Genomic DNA, 24210 nt, shown 5'->3' on the forward strand with positions numbered 1-24210 from the left:
TCTGTCTCCAGGAGACTCGGGCAATGTCTTTTCGAAGTATGGCGAGTTCCGGCATAATTCCTTCATTCAACGTACCCGTGGAGACCGCGGGTCCGTATCTTTTTTGGTCAAGGTGATCTCGGAGATCACCTTGGTTCCCATTGATTTGATTTCTCAGATCAACGGGAGGACACCTCTGTCCTCTTCTCCCTCTACCCCCGGGTTCTTGGTGTACGGAAACGCTTTTTCGGTCCCCTCGATCCTGAGGGCCAAGGCTCCCTTTTTGGGGCTTGCCCCTCTGCGGACCTTTCCCTTTAGGGAAATCTGAGCGGACCTTTCGCGGATCCTGCACCTTTTTCTTTCGCCCTGGGGTAGAAGTAGGGTTTTTTGTTTGATTCCCTTCAGCAGGGTATCTTATAGGGCTAGTCTCCCTAGATTTCTGCTGCTGGGAATTAGGCGAAGACGTTGCTGGCTCCTTGTCGAGTCCAGCGGTCATTGCCTTGGGGTGCACGTGAATGCCAGCTGCTTCCATGGATTTTTGCATGGCCAGCATCACTTCTTGCATTTTCTGGTTTTGCGCTTTCTGAGCTTCGATCTCGGCTTCGTGATCGATAGCTTTTTGTCTGAGAAGCACCAGTTGTGAGTAACTACCTTCGTTGTAGGCATACTCGTCGAGGTTTCCCTCGTAGTCATCATCGGGGACTATTTCTTTTTCCTCGGACTCCTCTGCTGCTCTTGAGGCTACATCTTCCTCATTCGGGTCTTGAGCGTCTTCCAGAGGACGAGGCTGACGAGTACTTCTTGTCTCCACCATGTTTGTGAAGTCAAATGTTTTTTTTTACAGTAGCTTTCTTCAGCTCTCAAAGAAAGCACCAAAATGTTGACCGAGATTTTCGGCAACTAATAAAATATTATAAAATTATTGAGCTGTAAGAAAGTGAGAGAAGGATTTTTACGTGGTTGGGGCGTTAATGAGCCTTAGTCGACGAGTCTTTGTTATTTATGGATGTATTTAATACATATATTATACTTGGGAGAATTTCACCCTTATAAATACAGAGAATGTTCTTGGTGAGTTTTTACTCTACTTGCTCATATGCAGCCCAAGATTCTCGATCCCATTTAATGAGCTTTGAGGGGGTATTTATAGTGTTTTTGGTGGGGTAATCCCTAGAATTGTCCTTACAAGCGTATCTGTAAGTATCCATAAAGTTGGGTATTCCCAATGAATATACCATGGGTAATGCATGGTCAAATCCCTAGGTGCTGTAGGGTTTTTATGTGGAATGTCCTTATTGCCTTGTGATTGACGTGACTCTTCACAGTGTAGCCGTCGCTAGACTTAAATGATCATTACTGTGGCGCTGCTGGTTGGAGGTTGTGTCGTCAGACTTTATTGCGTGTAGCAGTCCCAACACGCTTCCTCCCATGCGGCATTTAATGCGACTTGATTGCTCAGGAGAAACCTGACACCTCGCGGAGATGCCTTAGCGTTGTGTGAGCTTCCGGGAGCATATTGAGTTCCATGTGCCTTCTCCGCGACCTACGTCCGGGATGTTATCTTATGGCCTAAAGACTTAGCAAATATTGTGAATTGCTTGATCCACGTGTCCCTGTCTGATTGGTCCACATATATTGGGCAAAATTAGGGGCAACAATAATTTATATAGAACGCCGTAAAATTATAAAAATAAAAATTAAACCTACAAATATAAAAATTTACAAAAAGAAATATGGTGCTTTATCTAATTATCTATTTATTATGATAATTTCTCTTTTTCACCTACCCATAAATAATTTTTTTGAGGGATAAGTCGAGGAATACCTTTTTTTTGTATTAATTAATTAAAAATATCCTAATATTATATTTCATTAAAATCTACCCACTTATATGAGTGGATTGCCTAATATACCACTGCCCTACACTTAAGTGTGTAGCACATGATTTATAGTAATCTAAAGGGTATAATGGGAACATCATTTATAAAAGGGTAAATACCATTTTAGACCCCGTGTTTTGCAAAAGTTACAGATTGGACCCTGTGTTTTGTTAAATGACAAAATGGACCTTGTATTTTCTAAAATAGTAAAAATAAGACCCTGAGCTTAATTTTTGACAACTATTTTTTAATTCAACCAACTTAAAGACAATGCTTAATACGAATAGATACAAAAAATGTAAACAGTTTTGTCATAACACTTTTCGATCGGATTATAATTAAACTTTATTTTGACAAAAAATCAATTCAGGGTCCTATTTGTACTATTTTAGAAAATACATGGTCCACTTTGTCATTTAACAAAACACAGGGTCCAATTGGTAACTTTTGTAAAACAGAGGGTCCAAAATAGTATTTACCCTTTATAAAAATGGGTATATTTTAAAGAATATGAAAAATGAAGGTAAAAATGAAAACAAATAAAGTAAAGTGGGTATATAATATAATTTCTTTTTTTTTTTGAAAGAGACCCCTAAATAATTATAGAGGAAATTACACTCTATACTCTTTTTATATTGTCCTCTTTTATTTTTACCCTCTTTTTTAAAGTCTATCATTTTTACCTCTTTTTTTAAATATTGTACAAATTTTGCCCCTGTCACTTCAAGATATTCTCTATGTGACTCTCTTATATCAGGGTAATTAGGGTACAATATATATAAAAAGATGTATGTTTCAATTAAATATAAAATTAGAGATAAATTTGATCAATTGATTAATAAAAGTGATATTTTTTAACTTACCCCATAATTATGTGGGCCTTAACCCACCTTATAGATCAAACTATATTGGCCCAACTCAACAGAAATCGTTTTCCGTTATTCACAAACTCGAACACGTAAGAATAATTTTATCCGAACGATGCTGAACAAAGGCGCGCAAACAACCGAAAATTCGCATTTCCTTACCTTCACAATCCGATATTTTCATACAACTGCCACGTGTCTCAACCATAACCAATCCACATAAATATCATTTGTCAAGAACACCCCACTTCTTCCACCATTGCTAACCAAATAAAATTTAAATAAATAAAATAATATACTAAAATTAATATCTGTACCGATCAGTTGCTGACGAATTGGTTCACTGGTTCAACTTTCATGCTCTAACGCCATGAGCGCCAGAGCTCTTCTCTACTCATTTTCTCCCAAGCCCAACTTATCGCTACCTGATATTTCGGGCCACAGAAAAAGCTTCGTGTCCGATTTCAGAAACCAGGCCCACGTTCGGATCCGAGTACGGTATGGCCCACCATCCGGGCAGGGTCGGTACTGCGTTTTCAGTGTCTCGGGGAGGAGTTCGGGTAGGAAGAGAACTGGGAAAGTGTGGGCGGATGTTAAGTCAGAAAGTTTTGAAGTTTCAGAATCGGTTCCAGAAACCGTGAAGCTTAAGGATGCTTTTAACGACGTCGTTTCGGTAAAGGAGGATTTAGAGGGCGTGAGTCCCTGGTGGGAAGAGTTTCCCAAAAGATGGGTTATCGTAATTTTGTGCTTCTCGGCTTTTCTCCTTTGTAATATGGACAGAGTAAGTTGGTCTTCTGCCATCTATTTCTCTCTCACTTTTTTTTTTTTCAGAACTAACTGCCACTACAAGACCGTTTATATTTAAAAAGATATAATTTTTTTTTAGTTACATTACACTGATCACCACCCCATTGGCTGTAATGAGTTTTATTGTAATAAACAGTAATAATAAAGGTGGGCACCTGACATTAATGATTTTAAATGTTCGAACTAGCAATATTGAGTACATACTTTTTGACAGGTAAATATGAGCATAGCAATACTTCCCATGTCAGCAGAGTTCAATTGGAACCCCGCTACTGTTGGTTTGATACAGTCTTCATTTTTCTGGGGCTATCTTCTCACTCAGGTATGGTAACATGGAGTTTCATGCATTAATTAAAGTCACTGTCCTTGATTTTTTCCATATATACATTGAGGGGCATATATTTTGCTCAGGCCCTTAATTAGAGTTTGACTCAAACTCACTCTCCGCGTATTTTAAGACACAAACAAAATGATAAAAAGAAACAAACATTTGAAGGGCACCTCTGCCTTTCTTCTTCTTATAATTGTAGTGAAAACAGATTGCTGGTGGCATATGGGCAGACAAAGTAGGTGGTAAGAAGGTCTTGGGATTTGGAGTTGTTTGGTGGTCTGTTGCTACGATTCTCACCCCATTTGCTGCTAGAATGGGGTTGCCGTTCTTGCTTGTTGTTCGTGCATTCATGGGAGTTGGCGAGGTAAAGCAATTTTCTTTAAACTTGAGGATGAAATTGTTAAAAAACTTTCTTTGTTGTAGAAGTAATGATAGCAAAGCCTCTGTTTTTTTTTTTTTTTCACTTTTGAGGCTATTGTGGAATTTAGAGATTGTGATATCTATTCGTTAGGAAACAAAGGTATAAATCAACTCAACTGCTATATTCACATAAATTACATTGTTTTAACTCTTTAACAGGGTGTTGCTATGCCTGCAATGAATAATATCCTGTCGAAATGGGTTCCTGTATCGGAGAGGAGTCGATCATTGGCTCTTGTGTACAGCGGCATGTATATTGGTTCGGTCACTGGTTTCGCCTTTTCACCTTTTTTAATACATCAGTTCGGATGGTCATCAGTATTTTACTCCTTTGGTTCTCTGGGAACTGTATGGTTTACAATTTGGTTAAATAAGGTGAGCTTTACCGTCTGTTTGGTTCTAATCATTTTCTTATTCTTGAGAACTGTGAAGCTATTTGTTATTTAAGCTTAATTAATGTTTTAACATTTCAATTTGTTATCTTTGTAGAGTCTTTTACAATGATCCAATTCTTGTTTTCTTAATAAACCATCTATGTTCTTGAATTGTCTCATTAGGCATACAGTTCTCCACTTGAGGATCCGCAACTGCGACCTGAAGAGAAAAAGCTAATTCTTACTAACAGTGTCTCCAAAGAACCCGTTAAAACAATTCCTTGGGGCCAAATATTATCAAAGGCGCCTGTATGGGCTCTGATAGTGTCTCATTTCTGTCACAATTGGGGAACCTTCATTCTTCTTACATGGATGCCAACATACTATCACCAAGTAAGCTATTGCTTATGAATACAGCTTATTGATATGTAATGGAACTTCACTTTCTTTTCAATGCCATGTTCACCATGATGTGTGTTACTTGTTTATGTAATTTGGGATCAAGGATGAGTTCACTGTAATAACCGAGGTGTAATTATTATTGCTGTGCTCTTGCCATAGGTGCTGAAGTTCAATCTCACAGAATCTGGACTCTTTTGTGTCTTGCCCTGGCTTACAATGGCATTCTCTGCAAATCTTGGAGGGTGGATTGCAGACACACTTATCAGTAAAGGTTATTCAGTGACAACTGTTCGTAAGGTATTAGTTTATTTCCTTTCCCGATTTTCACGAATTCTTCTGCTGTGGTGTACTTGGGAAAGTGCCTTACCATGATAGAAAATTATATGCTTTCTCCTCTATGCATGATGAGTGTTTTGGCAAGGAGAGGTTCTTTTACAGTTTGACTAGACATATGACTCAAATTCACAAGGAAACTTACTAAATATGTTGGCCACTGAATTAGTGTAGTGCATTTACAAGTGAAGTAATGATCTTATGCTAAAAATTTATGAAATTGAACTTTTGACAAGTATTCAGCTTCCTGCTTTTGTATGCTCACACACACAAAGCGATATAAACGAAAACTAAAAGGGCATTTAAGTTTGATTCATGGCTGATTGGGCATTTGAATTTTTCCTTTTGTAGGGCATGCAAACAATTGGGTTTCTTGGTCCTGCTTTTTTCCTGACTCAATTGAGTCATATTAATTCTCCTGCAATGGCGGTTCTATGCATGGCATGCAGCCAGGTTTGATTATTACTAATAGAAACAAATGAAATAAAAAAAAAAATTGTTATTTATTAATTATCAAATCTGTGAACTTTCATAATTACTCAGGCTTCTTGAATTTTTGCTATCTTTCTAGCTAAGAGCAGAGCATTTGATCTACCATATACAGTTTTAGATAAACAATTTTATTGCCTTTTGATTTATAGGGAACTGATGCATTTTCACAATCTGGTCTATATTCAAACCATCAAGATATTGCTCCTCGATATTCTGTAAGTATTAAAACTCAGTTCGTTTTCGGGTTTGGCTGCACTATAGTTTCATCTATTAAAGTTTATTTGGCAACATATGCTTCATATCTCTGCTCTTACACAAACCTATAAATCTCCTTCTATTTATGGTGCTAAATTTCTATTTGCATTACCCTTTCCATAGGGAGTCTTGCTTGGTCTATCCAACACTGCTGGAGTTCTTGCTGGTGTCTTTGGTACAGCTGCAACTGGATACATTCTCCAACATGGTTAGTACTCATTTCTTACTAGTACAGAAGTATAAACAAAAACAAATACCCTTGAATTGCTTGTTTGATTTCAATGATGCTTTAATAATTATCTGGTGCTATAATCTTTTCTTACCTGACATAGAATAGGTCTTCTGTTTATTTATTCAAGTAAGCACAACTTGACCTCATTAGACAACTAAGTAATCCGCTACAAGTTTCTTGATATTTGTTTAGAAAATTAAGCGGTGTTGTGTAGTGTAGTCTCAAAATTGGGTTGGCCTGGAGTGTTTTGGTAAATATTTTTGGAAGGTAAGACATTATATATTGAGTGCCCACAAAATGTGGAGTCTGTTCTGCCTCAGTGGCTTCAAAGCATATGATAGTCAATAATAGGTTTCTGATTAAATTCTTCATTCTTCTAGTGAGGGTAGTTTGGGGTTGATTTTCTATGTTTGTTAAGCCCAAATTCATACTTCATTAGTAGAAAGTATGACCTATAAGGCTAATTGGGTACACCTAACAAAGCCATCTAATTAAACACAGTGTCGACACACTAAAGTTTTCGGTTATTCCTTTCTTGTAAAGCTTAATTGGTTTAAATCTTTGGGACAAGAAAACCAAGTTCTAATCTAATATTTCTGTTTTCTCCACCTTGACATTATCAGGTTCTTGGGACGATGTTTTCAATGTGTCAGTTGGACTCTACCTGGCTGGAACTGTTGTATGGAACGTTTTCTCAACTGGTGAAAAGATCATAGATTAGAGTAATCATTGTTTAATATGCGGCTTTTCACACTAATCAAGCTAAGAATGCTAGGTAAGATTGGAGAAAAAGAAGGGTTTGAATATAGCAAAATGCAAGGAATATAATATAGGTACATTCATTTAATTTGCTATTCACAAGCATTGTTAAGCTCATTCTAATCAAACCCCAAAGATCAATTTTTTCTCCACTTTCCAAGTCATGAAGTTCGATGGATTTGTTGGACTTTCTCACCTTTTCAACCAAGGGAAGAATGAATGTTACAAGACATATTTGGTAAATAGCCCCAGCAACAACTTTGTAAATGTCATACTCCATTACTAACATATCAATTTTGTGATTATTATGTTACAATAACATAAATATATATTTATAATTTTATGTATGTAATGTTTATTTCTTAACCAAAATGTTTTTGTACTTTTATTTTGTGCCTTTATTGTAGCATTTAATGAATGATTAGTAAGTACTCAAAAGTTGCTGCCTATGTAGACGTGTACCTAGACATAATTGGGAGAAAATATGGCCGCTGAACAACTCTGCTGTTTCTCATCAGCATTGGATAAATTAAGATAATTTTCTTTTGAAGGTTATGCTTCAGCAATCCCGACATCTCCACCTACATGATTATCAAATTAAATAATTCATTATTCTAAATCAATTATGATAATATTTGATTCTCAAGGATATAAATTCTTATATAATCAATAGGATTTACGAACAGCATAGCATTTTTAGTGGTGTGTTTTGGTGAAATAATTATATTAATAATCTAATATATAAAGAATTGGCTATGAGTAAGTATGAAAATTTTTGTTTTAAAATTAATTGGCGATGAGTGAACTAGTTCAGTATATGTTCTCAAAGAATTTTTGGCAGCTAAACTTTTTAACTATCGTTTTACTTACATTTAATCTTTCAAGTTCAAATTTTGACACTAAAATTTTCTAAATTACTAAATTAGTAGCAAATTTAAAGTAACACCATGTTAACTGCCTGCTATTATGAACTATTTATGTGTACATTCTTGTGTACGTAACAAGTTTATATTGGTATAACAAAATTATTATTTAAAAATTATTTTAAAATTTATTTTAAAAATAAGTAAAATTATAAAAATAAAAAATAAAAATATTATAACATTTGAATAATAATATTAGGTGTATCAATATAAACGTTTTATCTGTATAAGAGTGTACATAATCAATCTAAATTAGTAATTAGTTGTGAAAAATATATTGTAGCTTAAATTTGTTAATAGTTAGTTTAATGGATTTTATTCTCAAAATTTGAACTTTAAAAAGAAATAATAATTGAGTGGATTTAGTGGAAAAAACTCAAGTGATTCTCAAAATATTCTCTAACAAAGTGAATTGAAAAGGTTTTTTTTTTTTTTTTAAGGTGTGCTTATGACTTAGTTTGGGTGTACATAATAAAGAAAAAAATAATATTAATAATTTAAAAAAAAAAAGTTTAATTGTTGTGCCAATTATAGGGTTAGTCAAAGTAGGTTGACTACTAGGGTGCTCAACTAAGACCTAATTACCAAACACTAATTATTATTATTTTTAGTTAATAAATATATCAAACAGTTTGTTATATATGTTAGTTTATTGAATATAGGGAATATATGTAACTATAGCATAATTTAAAATTCTTTATTAAATCAGCACAATCCATATAACTGATATGGACTTTTATAACATTACAAATTACATAATAAAATGGTTCAAATTTAGATGAGCAAACTGTACTCAAAATTCAACCCACTCAACGAACAACGAACGAAAAACAAAAAATGAAAAATAGAAAAAACGTATGTATGAAAGTAAAGTAAATACAAATTAAATGACTTTTATACCCTTTTTAACAAGCATCATAATGACCATATTATCCCCTTCGCACTATCTTGTTGCCTTGTTGCACTAACGAATTACGAAAACACCCCTTCCGCCCTCCTTACACGACTACCTCCTGATCATTCCCTCCTTGGAGCTGACGTGGATACAAATAAACTCTAAGACCATTCTTCATGAAGAGCGTGAGGGACATCTTCTGCTCCACCCGGTGACCGGGAGCTAGTGATAGCCGGTAACGCAAAAGTACAGCCGAGGCCACTGACTTCATTTGTAGATAAGCCAAATCCTTGCCTAAGCAGGTTCTCGGTCCAGCGTTAAAAGCAACAAACTTGTAACCGTCCTTTGGCGGTTCGAACCGGTCTCCTTTCTCCGAGAGCCATCTCTCCGGTTTAAACTCCATGCAGTCTTCACCCCAAACCGTTTTCATTCTCCCAACTGAATAAATTGAGTAAGTAACTGTCGAACCAGATGGTACGAAAGTCCCATCCGGTAAAACGTCGTCGTAAACCACGTACTTAAAATCTTGTGGAACTGAAGGGTACAGACGAAGTGTCTCGGCTAAAGCCGATTTAAGATATACCAGCTTATCGGCTTCGTCGAACTCTAGCGGCTCTTCCAGCCATTTATCGATGTCCTCGCCACGTGTCTCTTTCAGGACTGTTGAGATTTCCTTAACGATCTTTTCCTCGACTTCGGGATGGTTCATGACGAGATAGAAGAACCAGCTGAGAGCCACGGATGACGTGTCACGTCCAGCTAGGACGAAGTTCAAAGCGATCCGTTGAAGAACGGAAGTTGGAAAGAGGTTACCGTTAACGTCACGCTTTTTCATGAACCTGGAAAGTAAATCGTCAGATGGGGATTCCTTCCTTGCCGAAACGGCGTCGTTCATGTAATTCTCAACGATATCAAGGCTCTCTTTCAACCTTTTCTCGGTCCCAATTCCCAAAATCTTCTGAAGCCGCCATAGGAAGCCAGGATAGAGAAGTCTTTGAAGAGTGGTTTCCGTAGCCGAGTCGAAAGCAACAGCGAATTGGTTGTCTGGTAATTCTGGAGAAAGAGTTTGTGGGTCTCTACCGAATGTAAGACCACAAATGTTGTCAAAAGTCAACCGAAGCAACAAGTCTTGTAAGTCAACGGAAACATTCTCCTTTGATGCTTTTTCTAAGATGAGCCATAACCGAGTCTTGATGGTTCGGTTAACCCAACGAGCCATGGCTTGTCTAAGAGTCCGAGTTGTGAATTCTAAGGCTGCGGTTTTGCGTTGAATGAGCCAAGTTTCTCCGTCACTGTTGAAAATTCCTTGGCCTAAAAGATCGTGAAAGGCTGCTTGCCAGTTAGGGCCTTTTGGGTAGTTGTCGAACCTGGTTCGTAGGATGTGTTCGATGTTTTTAGGGTGACATGTGACGGTGTAGAAACCTTGTTTACGAGCTAAGAAAGGGAGTGCGATGGTACAAGTTTGGTACGTGCCTGATCCTCCGGTAGAGCGCAGGTTGTACGATATCCAGTCGTGGATTCGGTTCCGGTTCATGTAAAGAAACGGTAGGCTTCCAACGATGGGCCATACTTTTGGACCGGTGAGCTTCCGGGCAAGGAGGTGGAACCACAAGAGATAGGCGGAGATGACCGCTGTGAAGGTAAGGAGAAATGGTAGGGTTTCCATGTTTGATGATAAGAGAGTAATATAATTAGTGTGCTAAATATATATTTTATAAATGTGAGTGTACGTGTGTTTTTTTGGTGTATAGACTACAGAGAGATCAAGTTAGGGTGTATAGGGAGTAGTACTATGGACACAATGGAGAAAGGTGCAGAGATCGATATATATATATTGATATAATGGGAAAGGTTTAGGAGGAGTTAGTTGGGAATTTTGAGCCATATACTGGAGTGTCTGTTTGGTTGATATGGGTACAAAAGTAACCACATGAATAATAATAATAATAATAATAATAATAATAATAATAATAATAATAATAATAATTATATTTCTAATTTTTTTACTTTTTTTTTATTTACTGTGAGATGGAATTTTTTTTAAAAATATTGTATTTTTTTTTAAAAAAATACTGTGTAAGTTTTATACTGTGTACTGTGTTAAGTTTTCACGGTTATTCCACGGTTTTTTTTTAGTTGTTTTACTGTTATTTTAAATGTTCTGTTTTGGTTGTTTTATTAAAAGACAGTATTTTTGTAAAAAATTCCGTGTGACGGTAAAATTGTAAATTTTTACCCAAAATTCAATATTTTTGTAAAAACCCGTAATAATAATATAGCATTGCTATTAAACCAATTGGTATTCAACGTCTTCTATAGGCCGCGGGAGATAAGGTATCTTGAAATACCTTTACGGGACGCGCCCATAATATGAGACCGTTCATACATGTTACGTCAATTTAAATTTGACACCTTAAATTTTCTTAAAGCTACACAACATTTCTTTGGCTCTCTCAAGTCATTTACTTATCGTCGAAATGTTGGCTCCTTGATGGGTCTAGTCTCTTAGTAGACGTTCTAGGTTTTGTCCTGAGTCTTTGGTGCTTGGCCTGCCTGATTTAGCTCTCTTCTTAAAATCTTGGTTTTTTCGTTTCCCTTCGTCCCCGTGTTTGGTTTTCGCCGTGTATGTCCTGGCCTGGTGAAGTTGGAGTAGACATGGTCACAATAAAGGAGATGGGCTGTGATGTCGTTACTGTGGAAGTGGACTCAGTTGATTTGAATGCTGAGAAGATCATGGAACAAGATAGTGAGATGGAAATAGAAATGATGAGTTTTTTTGAGGACCTCTCTTGAGGATATTGTGGTAAATAGGTAGAGTTATGGGTTGCAAGAACATGGTTGCCTCTGTGGTCAAAAAAATTATTTTGGGTGTTTGGAACCTGGAGCAAAATTGGCGCATGAAAAAATTTGAGGAAGGAGTACTTGGGTTCTTTTTTGACTCTCAAGCAGACTGCACCACTGTTATGAACAAGAGGTCGTGGCAGGTTAACAGTGTTTTGTTAAATCTAAAACTTTGGCCAATCGAAGGGGAAGTTCGTATGTCGAAGTTTGACACTACTCAGTTCTGGGTGGAGTTTCATGGGCTTCTACTCGGTGTCTTTCAGAATCTAACATTCCAATTCTCGCAAAAAAGGTCGGGCAGCTAGTTAAAACTGATGGCAAATAAAGTAAAGAGGAGAGTGTTCGCCATAGTTTTCTCAGGTGTTGGGTTGATGTCTGGATTAGCCATCCGATACCAGCGAGTTTTTTCCTCAAGTCGGGATCGAAGCCAGAGTCTTGGATACAATTTAAGTATAAAAAACTCCCTTATTTGTGTTTTAATTGTGGAAAGTTGGCTCATACAAACAAGGAGTGTGTGGCTCTGACGGTATGGGTAAACCATGCGCAAGGCCTGACGGTGCATATGTAGGGGCCGTGATTGAAGGTGGACGACGCACCTGAAAATTGTTTTTCTACTGCTTCTTTTCAACGCGAGTTGATTCCTTGCAATGAGGGTATTAGTCTGAAGGGAGCAGGACTTAAGTTGAAAGTGTTGGAAATATTTTACCAGGATTTTAGATTTACTAACAAGTATGTTGTTTAACATCCTAAATATGAACTTCTAAAAAGATATTAAATAAACACATATAAAGTATGGTGTCTGTCGCAGAGTATCACCAAGATCTGAGCTCGAATGTCCTTCTCTTGAATCTAGATTCTTCACAATCTTTCACACTATGATTGAGGTACCACTTGATGTGTGTGGGCACTCACTCTATCACTCAAGGGTTCGGTTTTCAGAAGTGAAGAAGAGGAAGAGAGGGTGGCGGCTAGGTTTAGGAAGAAGGCACTCAATTTTCTCTGAAAAGGAATAAGATGCATCATCTTTTTCCTGAAGCCATCACTACCTATTTATAGTCAACCACCTGAGGTTAGGTTAGATTTATTTGGCATTAAAATAATAAAAAAATAAATGATAAATACCTACATAAGTGGTTGGCCAAGGTATAGGATAATGGGCCCCACTTTTGCAATTTTGCTGTTTTATCATTTCTACATCTCATTTTCTCAAAAATACCAATTTTCTAATTTAACCATTTAAATACCAATTCTAATTATTTAATAAATAAAATTAATTATTAAATAATATTGTCATTTAATATATTTATTAATTAGACTAACCAAAGTCTCTTAATTAACAAATAAGTCCTAGAAACTCTTTCTTCACAATTTTGCCCTTGCTTAATGAAAATTCATAAACTAGACATAGTCTAAACTTAGAATTATAATTGATTAATCAAAATCAATTAACTGAGTCTTACAAGTAGTATTATCTCAACTAGTATGGGGACCATGGGCCTATATATTCGAGCTTCCAATAAGCAGACCAATAACTTACCAGGTAAATTCACTGACTTATTAATTCCTTATTGCATCCATGCATAGAACTTGGAATTGCACTCTTAGCTATACAGAACGCTCTATATGTTCTACCATACAGATACGCTATCAATTATCCATCGCTATAATCCCAATAATCAATGATCCTCTATAGATGATCTACATTGTATAGGGATTAAATTACCGTTACACCCTTCAATGTATTTTATCCTTAAAACACTTAGCCCCGTATAAATAATATTTCAGCGAACTGAAATGAGTACTCAACCATTTATCTCTATTTAGCCAAGCTCAAAGGAAATCATTATTTCACTTCTATTTGCTAGATAGAAGCTATAGATTCCATATCTATGTTTAGCGCTCCCACTCAATTGTACTACCATGTTCCCAAAATGTACGTATCACCCTGACCCAAAAGTAGGCTTAACTAACAAATCAAAGAACATGTATAATACTCCTGAGATCGAACCTAACCATATCAGGATTAAGATCATTTGATCTAGGATCAACTAGGTGATATTGAATTGAATAGATATTACGGTAAGTTTAATATATTTGATTCAAAGTTCAATATCGGTCCCTTCTGATGCATACTCCATGCACCCAACCCAAGCTTTACTTTAACCAATGCTCTGGAAAGAACATAACACTTATCCAAGGTGCAAGTAAACTATGTTGTAGATTCACATATCAGTTAAACCCTGTGTACTGATAAATCTAGGAATATCTAATTAATCACATAATCTTGATTACTTTCCACTGTGCTGACGACACAATAAGTAAGAATATAAATGTGATAAGGTGGATGAATTTATAAATCAAATAAACAAGTAAATGATAACATGAACCAAATGACACACAAATGAGTGATGAAAATACTTTTTTTTCTTTATTGATATTGAATAATAGAAATTACATTGAAATAGATTTTTATTTAGGGCATAAAATCCAACAGAAAGGCAGCTGGAAAAGGAGACATTTCCTTTGGCGAGAGCAAGGTGCTGGTAGCTCACTGGAAAATTCAACGGTGCCAAGATAGGCGGGGTGCTTGGAGGAGAAGGATAGGATCGTACACGAAGGTACGTTGCATGGTGCAGCCACCGCCATGCAAGGTAGTGGGAATAAGAATATTGGTACAAAGGACAGTGAGGTGTCTGTTGGAAATTATTTTACCAGGAACTTAGATCTACTCACAAGTATGTTGATTTAACAACCTAAATATGAACTTCTAAAACGATATGAAATTAAACACATAAGAGTATCAGAAATCTTACAGTGATTGCAGCGGAATATATATGTCTCCTCCCACTCAGATCTCTAACCCTTGATTCCTTTCTGTAGAAGAGTATAATCAAGATCTGAGCCCGAAAGTCCTTCTTTGTTATCTCTGAAATCTACACAGCCTTCCTCACTATGATTGAGGTATTACTTGATGTGTGTGGGCACTACTCTAGCACTCATACATTTCGAAACAGTGAAGGTATAGAGAGAGAGAGGGTGGCGGCTCAGAGAGAATTTTCTGAGAGAAAATTCTTTCAGAATAATGCTGAGAAAAGCTTGTACAGAGATATGTAACTCTGAGGCCTTTGCCTTCTATTTATAGAAGACCACCAAGGGCTATGATTGACATTTTGAACTGAGAAAATCAAAGGGAAAAGGAAGGTAAAGGGGCCGGCCTAGGCAATGTGGAAACAAGGCTTGCCTCTTTTCCAACTTTCCTTTTCCTACACTTGATAGTTTCCCTTTTTGTGAAAAATTGCCAATTCCATTGTTCAACCATATTAATGATAAATCTAATTATTTAAAAATAATTATCAAATAATATATTATCATTTATTTTATTAATAATGAAACTAATTAAAGTTTCCTAATTAATAAATATGCCCTTCAAAATCTCTATTTACTGTTTTGCCCTTAATAAGTGCTAAATTCTCAAACTGACAAGTCTATCTTGAGAATTTTTAATTGATTAATTAAAATCAATTAAATGAGTCCTACAAGTAATATCATCTCAACTAGTGAGGGGACCATGGGTCTATATATCCGAGCTTCCAATAAGCAGATCTAGAATTTACCACTTAAATTCACTGACTTATTAATTCTTCGTTGAATCCACACATAGAACTCAGAATTGCACTCTCAGTATATAGAATGCTCTATATGTTCCACCATATAGACACATTATTAGTTATCCATTGTTATAATCCTAATGTGATCAATGATCCTCTATATGGATGATCTACACTGTAAAGGGACTTAAATTACCGTAACACCCTACAATGTATTTTATCCTTAAAACACTTAACCCTGTACAAATGATATTTCAACTAAGTGAAATGAGTACTCAATCATTTATCTCGTTTGGTTAAGCTCGAAGGAAATCACCCTTTGCTTACTATTCGCCAGATAGAAGCTATAGATTCCATATTTATGTTAGCGCTCCCACTCAATCGCACTACCGTGTTCCCGAAATGTATGTATTGCCCAGACTAAAGTTTTAGGCTTAACTAACAAATCAAAGAACACGAATAACACTCTTGAAATTAAGCCTAACCATATCAGGATTTAGATCATGTGATCTAGGATCAACTTATGATATTGAATTGAATAGATGTTTACGGTAAGTTTCAAAATCTAATTCAAAGTTCAATATCGGTCCATTCCAATGCATACTCCATGCATCCAACCTGAGCTTTACTTTAACCTATGTTCGGAAAGAACATAACATTTCTCCAAATGTAAGTAAACTCGTTGTAGATTGTCATATCGTTGAAACCCAGTGTTCTGATAAATCTAGGAATACTTTATTCACATAGTCATGTTTATTTTCCACTGTGTTGACAACACAATAAACATGTTCAAGTATGTGAAAAGGGTTTGGATGAATTTATAAATCAAATAGACAAGCAATTGATTAAGTGAACCAAAACATACACAAGTGAATGAAAAATTACTTCTGTTACTTTATTGATATAGAATAATCTGGATTACATTGAAACAGAGTTTTATTTAGGGCATAAAACCCAACAAACTCCCACTTGCACTAATATAAAACAAATCAGTACATTTCAATTAATTCTAAATTCTGACGGTGCTTTTCGAATGAAGTTACTGCCAAGACTTTGGTGAATGGATCAGCCAAGTTATCCTGCGTATCCACTTTCTCCACCAGTACATCCCCTCTTGCCACATATTCTCTGATAATATGATACTTTCTTTCTATGTGCTTACTTCTCTTGTGGCTCCGAGGTTCCTTACTGTTGGCTATAGCTCCAGTGTTATCACAAAGCAGGACTAGAGGCCTTTCCATTCCAGGAACTACACCAAGACTGGTGAAGAACTTCCTAAGCCAGACAACCTCTTTAGCTGCTTCAGCCGCAGCTATGTATTCTGCCTCCATGGTAGAATCCGAAATCGCAGTTTGTTTAGCACTTCTTCAAACCACTGCTCCACCCCCAAGAGTAAACACCATCCCAAATGTAGATTTCCTGTCTTCAAGACATCCCTGGAAATCTGAGTCTGTATAGCCTAAGGGATTCAAAGCACCACCCTTGTAGACCAATACATAATCTCTTGTACTCTTTAAGTATTTCAAAATATACTTAACCGCGTTCCAATGTACCCTTCCTGGATTTGACTGATACCTGCTCACGATTCCAACTGCATAGCAAATGTCAGGTCTAGTGCATAGCATAGCATACATTAGACTTCCAACTGCAGAAGCATAAGGAATTTTTGCCATGTCTTCTATCTCTTGTGGATCAGTAGGACACTGTTCCTTAGATAGACGGATAAAATGTCTAGAGGGCATGTTTGCCCCTTTGGTATTGGTCATGGAAAATCTCTCAAGAACTTTGTCAATGTAAGCTGTTTGAGAGAGAGCAAGGGATCTGTTCTTCCGGTTTCTGACAATCTGAATACCAAGAACATAGGCTGCCTCACCCAAGTCTTTCATGTCGAATTGAGTGTCAAGCCATTCCTTGATGTGATTCATTTTCTTGACATTGTTTCCAATGATCAAAATGTCATCAACATAAAGGACCAGGAATACTACTACTTGGTTTTCCTTGAGTTGGTAAACACAAGGTTCATCTTCATTCTGATGAAAGCCGTAGGTCTTGATGATCTCATCAAACCTTTTGTTCCATGAGCGAGAAGCTTGCTTAAGCCCATATATGGACCTATTTAATTTGCAAACTTTATTCTCCCGCCCAGGAAGAACATAACCTTCTGGTTGCTCCATATAGATGGTTTCTTCAAGAAGCCCATTAAGAAAGGTTGTCTTGACATCCATTTGCCAGATTTCATAATCTAAAGCGGCAGCTATGGAGAGAAGAATTTGGATGGATTTGAGCATGGCAACAGGACTAAAAGTTTCCTCATAGTCCACACCTTCTCTTTGGGTATAACCCTTGGCGACCAGTCTAGCTTTGAAAGTTTCGACTTCGCCTCCAGCACCTCTTTTCTTCTTGTAGACCCATTTACATCCAATTGGACGAAAATCTTCAGTGGTTACGCATATTCCCGTACTTTGTTCTTTTTCATGGAATCCATTTCTGAATCCATACCGGCTGACCATCGCTTCCGTTGCGGACTTGCCATTGCCTGTTTATAGGTCAATGGGTCATCATCAATACCGTCACCAACGACCATATTGATTTCACCATCCAAGCCATAACGAGATGGTTTCGTAGAAACCCTCCCACTACGACGAGGAGCGGTGACTTTCTGAACATGAGCTTTAGTAGTAGTTTTCTCAGTTGCTACAACTGAGGGAGTGGGATGTTCCTCTTCTTGAGTAGAAGAAGATGGTACATTTGAAGGAACAAGATCTCGTGAGCATTTCCTCTAATACAATTTCACTTTTCGGTTTGTTGTCTTTCATATAGTTGTCTTCAAGGAAAGTAGCATTTGTAGAGACAAACACTTTGTTATCCTTGTGACTATAGAATAGTCCACCCCTAGTCTCTTTAGAATTTCCGACAAACATGCAAACCTCGCCCGCGGTTCCAGTTTGCCTTCTTTCTTTCTTAAGACGTGAGCAGGGCACCCCCAAATCCTATAATGGCGCAAACTAGGTGTGCGACCATTCCATAGTTCGACGGGTGTCTTAGGGATTGCTTTAGATGGAACAACATTTAAAATATCGTTTGCCATTTGAATAGCATATCCCCAGAAGGACGTAGACAGAGTTGAGTAACTCAGCATAGACCTAACCATTTCTAAGAGAGTGCGATTTCTTCTTTACGCAACTCCATTCTCGTGGAGTGCTAGGGGCGATATATTGGGATTCAATTCCAAGTTCAATTAAATGATCTTTGAACTGCATATCCATATATTCTCCACCCCTATCAGTTCGCAAGATCTTTAATGTTTTACCTAATTGGTTTTGAGCCAAAGCATGAAATTCCTGAAACTTTTCAAACGTTTCAGATTTCTTTTGCATTAGGAAAAGAAAACTATATCTAGAGAAATCGTCAATGAAAGTGACGAAATACTCATAACCTCCTCTGGCTTTTACATTCAGTGGTCCGCAAACATCTGAATGTACTAACCCTAGGGGTTCTTTGGCACGCTCTCCCTTTGCAGAGAAAGAACGTTTGGTCATTTTTCCTTCTAGGCAAGACTCACAGACTGACAGTTCTCCTAAGACGACATTTTTCAATGGACCGTCTTTGGTTAGCCTATTGAGTCTATCAAATCCTATATGACCTAAACGTAAATGCCATCGATAAGTTTGATCATCATTATCAATCTCTTTTCTCTTAAGGCTTCTAGGTTTAGCTACATTGAAAAGTTCAGTATTTAGTGAGATTTGAGTATCAGGTCTTAAAACATAAGGCCCTCGTTCCATGTTTGCAACACATATATGAAATCCATTACGAGAAATTGAACAATTTGAACTCGAAAAATTCAATATATAAAATTGTGTCTGTAAACATGAAACACTAATCAAGTTTCTACTAAAATTAGGAATATATAAAACATTCTCTAAAAGTAAAAACTTCTTAGAATTAAACTTGATTCGAGCCGTTCCTCTTGCTTTAACCGATACCAACTCGCCATTTCCAACTTTAAGCTTTAACTCATCTCCGGGTGAAGATTCTCCCAAGTTTCAAGCACTCGTAATGAAGAACATACATGGTTAGTAGATCCAGAATCAACAATCCAGGAGGATTTGTCGTTCTCTAAAACACATGATTCAAATACAAAAGCATCACCTTCGTTTGAATTGTCTAGAAGCCTGGGACATTGTTCTTCTTTATGTCCCTTTCCATTACAATTCGCACATAGAACATGATGTCTGATAATTGTATTTGATGAAGCAGCTTTGTTGGAGCCCTCATGCTTAATCTTCTTCCTCTGATTAAAGCTTGCAATGCTAGGAGGTCTCATTGCAATCAGATCCCGCTCATGGGCCCTCAACTCAGACTCGAGTTTGTCCATGTCGGAGGAGTTAGGATTGTTCAATAGATAATATAGAACAAAACTGTTATACTCCTGAGGAAGACTATAAAGTATGAGTTTTACCCATTGTTCCTTTGATAAATCAATTCCTAGTAGATTTGCCTTTTGGAATTTCAGATTCATCAACAATAGGTGCGAGTTAATGCAACTACCAGGATGCATTTTCACACTATTGAGTTCTTTTGCAAAGATACTAACTAGGAGTGGATTGGGATGAGGGTTATTCATATTGGCACTACAACATATCAATAAACAGAAGTAAGGTTTTGGTTCTATAAATTCATACACAGGTTCAGAAAACAAACAATCACTTATGTTATAAAAATACTAAATCTAACATAGTTTATTTTCCAAGGTTTCCAACGAACTGATACAGTGTCCCGTTTAGGCGAGAGTCAAAGCATCATCCATTGAATAGAGTTGTCAATTCATCTAAAATGTCAAACATTCTAGCAACCTTTTATTCGATCAAGATTGGAATTCAGCGTTGTCCCGTTTAGGCGAGAGTCAAGGCAATTCTATCTTATGAGCTTCTACCATTGTTTCGCATTCTTATAAGTCTTACATAGTCGCCACCATTAGGGTGGTCATGAACTATATAAATAAACCTATAAGAATACTTATCTTTCGAGATTAAACGGCGCTAACTTGCTAATGAACGTTCCTCCATTAGGGAGGATTACTCACTAAAACAATAGCTATGTAAAACCACCAATGGAGATCGAATTTCTCTTGATTAAAGCTCATTATTTAAACATGTATTTTGTTTAATCATTTATATTCCATGTCTCAATAATGAAATATTACAAATCAAAGTAAAAACTTTAATTAAATTTCAAAAATGGAATAATTCTGAAAAATATCTTATTTAAGTTGTTTAGAAAATCTAAATACCCAACTTAAAATATTCTTCAAACAATGACTTAATTAAATATTACCAATTAAGTAGTAACCACTTAATTTAGAAGATATTCCATTTTAAGTTCCCATATTTAGAAAATATCAACTTAAAAAATATCTAAAGAATCTTAATAACCAATTGCCAAAATTCCTCAACTTAATTTATAATAGGAAACTCAAAAATATTCAAATCCAAGTTGATTTGATAGATTTAACTAAATCTCAACTTAAATAGGAATATTTAATGAAATTATAAAATTAAGATTCAGAAAGAATTTATATGGTTATAATTCCATATTTAATTAAAAACAAGAAAAATACATATAGCTTTCCAGAATATGACTATTCAAACTATGTTTTTCTTAAATTAATTTCAAGGAACAATGAAATTAATTATGTTGCTAATCAATCTTTTATTAGGTCAAACTAATATAATTAACCTAGCACACGCTTATCCAAATCGAGCAAATGGGCCTTCACAATTGGGGTTGTTCATGTGAGGGGGGGCTGGGTCCAGTATGTCGCACCCACTTCTAAGGCTCCCAACTCTCACACAAGGCCCAAAAGAGAGGAATTTAACCTTACAATGAATAACTGTTATTAATTGAATAGGCTCACAACTAAATGAGCCTAAATAAAATCTATCAGTTATGATATTTTATTTAGCAACAACTACCTATATGTATCTATAATAGAAATTAAACATATAGGCTCACACAGGCATACACATTTGGATGGATCCTATCATGTTGCTAGGTCATACACAGATGAAAGAAGTTTGTAAAAATTACCTGTTACAAATTATTTACTTGATTTATCGTCAATTGAACCTTTGGTTAAAACTAGATCATCTGATCTATCTTCAAGTTAACCAAGGCAATTTAGATCAAGCAATAATAGGTTTTAGAAAACTTACAAACAATCTAAAACACATACTCCTGCAACAAGGTTAGATTTGGATAGTTGGATGTAGGATTTATTTAATTTTAATCATTTATTTCGAAAAATAAAAATAAAATTAAACCTACCATTTTGAAAAATTAGGTTTTGGGTAACCTAAATGTCATTTCAAAATAAATTGCTAACTTTCCTTTTAAATTTCATGTCATTTAATAAATTAAATAATAAAATAGAAAATGGTAAATACATACCCTTTTCTTGTTTTACAATTTAATTTAATTAAAAAATAACAAAATTTAAAAGTTAACAAAAATACCTTATTTCCTCTTTTAAAATTATCATGATTATTGTGATTTTATTTTAATTAAGGTCAAGTTACCAAAAAAAATTAATATCTGACCTTAAAAAAAAAAAAATAATCAAATTTTAAAGGAAATAAGAAAAAGGTAAGCAAAACTTGATTTTTTCCTATTTTCAAAATCAAATTACACTAATATCTAAAATTAATTTTAAAAAATAAAATTAATTTATTTCTGATAATTAGATTTGAAATTTGAAAAACAAAAATCAACATACAAAACTACACAAAAAATCAGAATTTAATTCCATGAAATAGCATGAAAAATTGAAAAAATTGGAAAATTGGATGAACTGTACGGATGGCATGTTGTGCATGGCCATCCGCGCGCGGATCTGGGTGCATAACCGAGAGATCACGGCGCAGGGAGGCTGCAAGCAGCCATTCCGCGCGCGTGATCATGTTGCTCGTCACCCCGATTTTTCCAATTTTCAAAAATTCGTAACTAATTCAAATTAAATCGAAATCGAGTTCTGTAAAAAAGTAAATTGCTTAGAATTTTCCAAACTATCCAACAAAAATAATTACAGAATAAAAACAGTAACCATTTTTTCCAGAATTCACAAACAACACTCAAACATCAATATGACACTCAAAGCAACATGATACCATCCAAAAAACAAGCAAATCGTTTTAAGTTCAAATTTCTTGCAAGCAAATCAATTACCATGGCTCTGGTGCCAGTTGTTAGAAATTATTTTACCAGGAACTTAGATCTACTCACAAGTATGTTGATTTAACAACCTAAATCTGAACTTCTAAAACGATATGAAATTAAACACATAAGAGTATCAGAAATCTTACAGTGATTGCAGCGGAATATATATGTCTCCTCCCACTCAGATCTCTAACCCTTGATTCCTTTCTGTAGCAGAGTATAATTAAGATCTGAGCCCGAAAGTCCTTCTTTGTTATCTCTGAAATCTACACAGCCTTCCTCACTATGATTGAGGTATTACTTGATGTGTGTGGGCACTACTCTAGCACTCATACATTTCGAAACAGTGAAGGTATAGAGAGAGAGAGAGGGTGGCGGCTCAGAGAGAATTTTCTGAGAGAAAATTCTTTCAGAATAATGCTGAGAAAAGCTTGTACAGAGATGTGTAACTCTGAGGCCTTTGCCTTCTATTTATAGAAGACCACCAAGGGCTATGATTGACATTTTGAACTGAGAAAATCAAAGGGAAAAGGAAGGTAAAGGGGCCGGCCTAGACAATGTGGAAACAAGGCTTGCCTCTTTTCCAACTTTCCTTTTCCTACACTTGATAGTTTCCCTTTTTGTGAAAAATTGCCAATTCCATTGTTCAACCATATTAATGATAAATCTAATTATTTAAAAATAATTATCAAATAATATATTATCATTTATTTTATTAATAATGAAACTAATTAAAGTTTCCTAATTAATAAATATGCCCTTCAAAATCTCTATTTACTGTTTTGCCCTTAATAAGTGCTAAATTCTCAAACTGACAAGTCTATCTTGAGAATTTTTAATTGATTAATTAAAATCAATTAAATGAGTCCTACAAGTAATATCATCTCAACTAGTGAGGGGACCATGGGTCTATATATCCGAGCTTCCAATAAGCAGATCTAGAATTGACCACTTAAATTCACTGACTTATTAATTCTTCGTTGAATCCACACATAGAACTCAGAATTGCACTCTCAGTATATAGAATGCTCTATATGTTCCACCATATAGACACATTATTAGTTATCCATTGTTATAATCCTAATGTGATCAATGATCCTCTATATGGATGATCTACACTGTAAAGGGACTTAAATTACCGTAACACCCTACAATGTATTTTATCCTTAAAACACTTAACCATGTATAAATGATATTTCAACTAAGTGAAATGAGTACTCAATCATTTATCTCGTTTGGTTAAGCTCAAAGGAAATCACTCTTTGCTTACTATTCGCCAGATAGAAGCTATAGATTCCATATTTATGTTAGCGCTCCCACTCAATCGCACTACCGTGTTCCCAAAATGTATGTATTGCCCACACTAAAGTTTTAGGCTTAACTAACAAATCAAAGAACACGAATAACACTCTTGAAATTAAGCCTAACCATATCAGGATTTAGATCATGTGATCTAGGATCAACTTATGATATTGAATTGAATAGATGTTTACGGTAAGTTTCAAAATCTAATTCAAAGTTCAATATCGGTCCATTCCAATGCATACTCCATGCATCCAACCTGAGCTTTACTTTAACCTATGTTCTGGAAAGAACAT

The 24210-nt window shown here is 35.7% G+C and overlaps 2 protein-coding genes across 2 annotated transcripts; one reads left to right on the forward strand and one right to left on the reverse strand.

Moving 5' to 3' along the window:
* The first annotated feature begins 2936 nt into the window (after nt 1–2936).
* On the forward strand, nt 2937–7518 carry LOC115720924 (sodium-dependent phosphate transport protein 1, chloroplastic). Its single transcript, XM_030650133.2, has 10 exons — nt 2937–3506; nt 3747–3854; nt 4072–4227; nt 4443–4658; nt 4841–5050; nt 5219–5356; nt 5744–5845; nt 6034–6099; nt 6263–6347; nt 6995–7518. The coding sequence occupies exons 1-10, from the start codon at nt 3096–3098 to the stop codon at nt 7090–7092; spliced, it is 1590 nt and encodes a 529-aa protein (XP_030505993.1). The 5' UTR covers nt 2937–3095; the 3' UTR covers nt 7093–7518.
* Nucleotides 7519–8729: 1211 nt separating this feature from the next.
* Nucleotides 8730–10815, reverse strand: LOC115718414 (cytochrome P450 86A1). Its single transcript, XM_030647191.2, has one exon. It carries the CDS (start codon nt 10612–10614, stop codon nt 9052–9054), a length of 1563 nt encoding a protein of 520 aa, XP_030503051.1. The 5' UTR covers nt 10615–10815; the 3' UTR covers nt 8730–9051.
* Nucleotides 10816–24210: the final 13395 nt, after the last annotated feature.

The sequence above is a fragment of the Cannabis sativa genome, chromosome 2 (genome assembly GCF_029168945.1).
Source record: "Cannabis sativa cultivar Pink pepper isolate KNU-18-1 chromosome 2, ASM2916894v1, whole genome shotgun sequence".
In the NCBI taxonomy this organism is placed as follows: Eukaryota; Viridiplantae; Streptophyta; class Magnoliopsida; order Rosales; family Cannabaceae; genus Cannabis; species Cannabis sativa.

Excerpts from the sequence above, each read along its gene's own strand:
- LOC115720924 (XM_030650133.2), top strand. The coding sequence starts at position 3,096 with ATGAGCGCCAGAGCTCTTCTCTACTCATTTTCTCCCAAGCCCAACTTA. Across the intron at positions 5,051-5,218 it reads TGCCAACATACTATCACCAA|GTGCTGAAGTTCAATCTCAC; the intron begins GTAAGCTATTGC and ends CTCTTGCCATAG. Across the intron at positions 6,348-6,994 it reads TGGATACATTCTCCAACATG|GTTCTTGGGACGATGTTTTC; the intron begins GTTAGTACTCAT and ends TGACATTATCAG.
- LOC115718414 (XM_030647191.2), bottom strand. The coding sequence starts at position 10,614 with ATGGAAACCCTACCATTTCTCCTTACCTTCACAGCGGTCATCTCCGCC.